The 4,431-nt window shown below is 48.7% G+C and overlaps 1 protein-coding gene across 1 annotated transcript in view; it reads left to right on the top strand.

Moving 5' to 3' along the window:
* LOC107123498 (leucine-rich repeat and calponin homology domain-containing protein 3-like) overlaps positions 1-4,431 on the top strand; it is a gene marked incomplete at its 5' end in the record, with an annotated part of 90,622 nt that overhangs the window by 66,321 nt on the left and 19,870 nt on the right. The window contains 2 exons of the mRNA XM_015426749.1: positions 1,763-1,900; positions 3,602-3,679. Of these exons, the coding sequence (XP_015282235.1) occupies positions 1,763-1,900; positions 3,602-3,679 (216 nt within the window). The remainder of the gene's footprint in view (positions 1-1,762; positions 1,901-3,601; positions 3,680-4,431) is intronic.

The raw sequence follows: 4,431 nt of genomic DNA, 5'->3' as shown, positions 1-4,431 counted from the left end.
AGAGTGGCCGTGGAAAGAAAGAAACCACGGCTACAGTGCCCATCCCAAAATCACCGTGAGCACAAGTGCTGCTCGCTTCCACTGGGAGCTGTTCTGTGAAACTGGAGATGTACTAAAGCCATTGCCAGGCCTTGGACTACCCTGTCATCAGAGGGGGGACTTGAGTGGGAAAGCTGCCGGTCCAGTTCCAGGCGGAGTGGGCACCGAGGAAGCGAGGCCAGAGTCTTTTGGACAGCTGATAGCAATGGTCACTTTGGCCTAAGAACATCAGAGAGAAGCCAATGTTGGATTGGGCCAATGGCCCTCCAGTCCAACTAGAAGCCCTCCCATGTTGCCCCCCCCCAAAAAAAGGACCAAGAATACAGAGCATCCCTTGCTCCAGACTGAGAGTTCCTATCTATACCTTGTGGCTAATAGTCACTGATGGACTTCGGCTCCATAAGAGAAGCCGATGTTGGATCAGGCCAATGGCCCCTCCAGTCCAACACTCTGTGCCACACAGTGGCCAAAAATACCAGGTGCCATCAAGGGGTCTGGCAGTGGGGCCAGAACTCCAGGAGCCCTCCCACTGTTGACTCCCCTCAGGCACCAAGAATACAGAGCATACCTTGCCCCAGACTGAGAGTTCTGATAAGAACATCAGAGAAGCCAATGTTGGATCAGGCCAATGGCCCATCCAATCCAACGCTCTGTCACACAGTGGCCAAAAATACCAGGGGCCCTCAGGAGGTCCGCCAGTGGGGCCAGGACACTAGAAGCCCTCCCACTGTTGCCCACCCACCCCCCAAGTACCAAGAATACAGAGCATCACTTGCCCCAGACTGAGAGTTCCTATCTGTCCCTTGTGGCTGATAGCCACTGATGGACCTCTGCTCCAGATGTTTATCCAGTTCCCTCTTGAAGCCGTCCATGCTTGTAGCCGCCACCACCTCCTGTGGCAGTGAATAGGAGACATAAGGATTGCGTCCTTTTCTGAAATACTTCTCTTGCAGTGCCCAGGTGTTCTTCAGGTGTATTGAAAACACCACCACGCTGACCCCTCCAAATAATCTGAGGAGTGGAGAGCAATTTGGAAGTCAGGCTTCCATGCGGATTTCCTCCTTCAGTGGATTGATATGGCTTAGTTCCCCTCCCCTTCTTCTTCCACTTACACACACACACACACTGTGTGCGTGTGCCAATTTTCCCTTTAATTTTACACTTTTGGTAGCTGTGGACAATCTCCTTTTACAGTAGGAGAAAGCTAGTCCCTCATTTTCTGCGTACCCAAGGAGTCTCTTCGTTGTGTTTGGCCTGTAGGGGGCGGGGAATGGGTCCCTTCGTCATTGATAACAAGTGATAATAATTATATTTTAAAAATTATTATCACCACTAGAAAGTTTTTAATACAGTTGGGTTTTCTCCCAAATTGCTCTTGAGATGGGAAGATTTTATAGGCCTGCCTACTCCCAAGGCATTCCCAGATTCTCACGACAGCGATATCTGATGTAACCTGTCAGCACTCGCAAGAATCTTTTCCGTGTTCATGACTGTAGTCATAATAACAGCTCGGCGATGAATCTCATAAACACGAGCGGTAAGGACAGGTCTGGTCTTGAGGCATTTCACCGAAGTCTGTGGAACGCATTTGTTAGAGTCCGTCTTGCACCCCAGGACATGCGGTCCTCGCCCCAGTTTCTGCTTTGTCCTGCGACGGCGTCAAGTGTATTTTTCATCATCTGCAGGGTCAAACGTCTGTCTTATCCCTTCCCTCCTTTTTCAGAACATTGAGTCACGGCTGAAAGTGTCCTTGCCCAGTGATCTCGGAGCAGCGCTGACCGATGGGGTGGTGCTCTGTCATTTAGCCAATCACGTGCGGCCCCGCTCCGTTCCCAGTATTCACGTCCCCTCGCCAGCTGTTGTAAGTATCCATGGGTGGCTTTTGGGGGCTTGGGAGGATCTCCAGCTATTAATGTGTCCCACACTCGCTGTTCCCTCTAGAAGGCCCTCAGAGTGGCTTACAAAACGACAAGCTTGAAATAGAAGGGGCTAAAAAATTACAAAAACTGTCAGTACAAACGACAGCAGGCAATGGCAGAACGAGAAAACCTAACAACGCGCAACGAGGGCTGCCAGATCTCACTGCCCACCAGTGTTCCCTCTAAGCTGAGTTAGAGTGAGCTAGCTCACCGTTTTTTAGCCTCCGGCTCACACATTTTTGCCTTAGCTCAGAAAGATATGGCTCCAGAGCCAACTAATTTATGCGGGAGCCAAATCACTCGCTCACAACTTTAATGCCAGGAGCTCACAAAGTAGAATTTTTGCTCACAAGACTCCATGGTTTGGAGGGAACATTGCTGCCCACCACCACTTGAAATGGCGGTGGGAGGTTTTTTGTTTTGTAACGTAGCCTTGTGTACTCACCGGGATTTCTTAGCGGAAGTGATGAAGGGTGGCTCTAGGAATCACTGAAAACTATATGGTAAAACCAGCAATCCCCAGAGCTACCATTCATATAACTTCCACTAAGTACATGCGGGCAGTGTTCCCTCTAAGCTGAGTTACTGTGAGCTAGCTCACAGTTTTTTAGCCTCCGGCTCACACATTTTTGTCTTTGCTCAGGAAGGATGGCTCAAGAACAAACTAAATTATGCAGTAGCCAAATCACCTGCTCACAACTTTAGTGCCAGTAGCTCACAAAGTAGAATTTTTGCTCACAAGACTCCACAGCTTAGAGGGAACATTGCATGCGGGTGCATTTTTTTAAAAGACAAATTCCTGCAATGTCGTGCCCCGCCAAGCTTTCCACCACTTGCCAGCCATTGTGTTGTGGGACTTCACGAAGGGCCGTACACTGGAAAACATGGTGCCACCGCAAAGAAGGACCTGGTCTTCAAGGCGGCCCACTGAACTTCTGAGCTGAAGCAGGATTCCCCCCCCCCCAACAAAGATAGAATGATGTCAGTATATAGAGAGGTTCGTTTGAGAAAAAGCGATCTCTCAAGTTCCCTGTCTCCAGGCCTCTGGGCCTTGAGTACAGCCAGGAAACTCATGGGGCTATTAACTAACCTCGATCAGAACTGGTGTGCATTCCCCTCCCCCAAGTCCCAGTTGGCTAGGGGAGACCCTGTTGGAGTTTTTCCCTTCCCCATGCTGAGCATACCTTGATCCGCTTGCCCCCACTCTTTTTTCTCTTTCCACCCCTTGATTCATTGGCTGCCCGGATGGCTTTGCAGAGCACCAGCGTCTGTGAGTGGCACATTGGAGCCCAGGCTGTATAGATTAATCCGGTGTCCCACTTTGTGGGCAGAAACTGGGCAAAATGGATGTGAGTTCTGGCTCTCTCATATAGACAGTCTGGAGAGTCTCTGTGATCTTTCCTCAAGCTTGGGTAAGGGGCGTTATTTAGGCTACTGTATTAAAGTAGTCATATTTTTGTTACTGATCTTTGGTATTTTCGTATATCCTGGCTCTAACCCATAGCTTGTTCACAATTTGTCTTTTGTAATTTTGTTAACGGCCAGTGGCTAATTACAATAAACTAAACGGAAACAGTTCTGTTGCCGCCTTGAGATATTCTGGGTCTAAGAAACCTGGGCTCCTTCTTTCTTCTTTTCCACAGCCTAAATTAACAATGGCAAAGTGTAGGCGGAACGTGGAAAATTTCCTGGAAGCTTGCCGAAAGATTGGTGTGCCTCAGGTAAGGGGGGGGGGAGTTTTGGGTCTTAACCGTATTTTGAACGATGATCAAAATGTTTGCTAACCTCCCAAAAGTCCAACCGTTAGTAGAAACAGACCAATGTAGGCTGTGTTTGCTGTACGGAGTATCACACTGGAATTTGGTGCCTAGAAAAGGGGGCTTGCCCCGTCTCCCGTTCTCACAGGTACACAGTGGTCTGTCGTCCAGAATGTTTGCATTAAAAAAAAATGGGCACGAAGGAAGAAACAAAACGGGAAATGAAATCGTACCCTTCCTGTTCTGTTTCAGAGAGAATTGCCTACTCCTCTCCACGATATTTGCTTGTTGTGTTAAAACTCAGCTTTGGTTTTGCCGGGTAACTTCTGTCCAGTAGAAGCCCACCAGTTGATGCTATCTAGGATAAAGTAGGCTTCAGCGGATAGCAGCTTCTAAGCACCCAAAGCCCATTACTAATCGGGCGTTGCAAAGTGGTTGAGGCCCACTTCTAATTCAGGGCTCTTTTTGTAGCAGGAACTCCTTTGCGTATTAGGCGACACACCCCTAATGTAGCCAATCCTCCAAGAGCTTACAGAGCTCTTCTTACAGGGGCTACTCTAAGCTCTTGGAGGACTGACTACATTAGGGGTGTGCCGCCTAATACGCAAAGGAGTTCCTGCTACAAAAAGAGTCCTGTCTAACATTATGATATTTACTCATGGGAAAGGAATGTCCGTGATGAAAATCCTAATGCGTGGATGGTCGGTCTCCATATC

This window comes from Gekko japonicus, unplaced genomic scaffold (genome assembly GCF_001447785.1).
Source record: "Gekko japonicus isolate JY-2015 unplaced genomic scaffold, Gekko_japonicus_V1.1 scaffold4016, whole genome shotgun sequence".
In the NCBI taxonomy this organism is placed as follows: domain Eukaryota; kingdom Metazoa; phylum Chordata; class Lepidosauria; order Squamata; family Gekkonidae; genus Gekko; species Gekko japonicus.
This window is presented reverse-complemented; position numbering and strand designations above follow the sequence as displayed.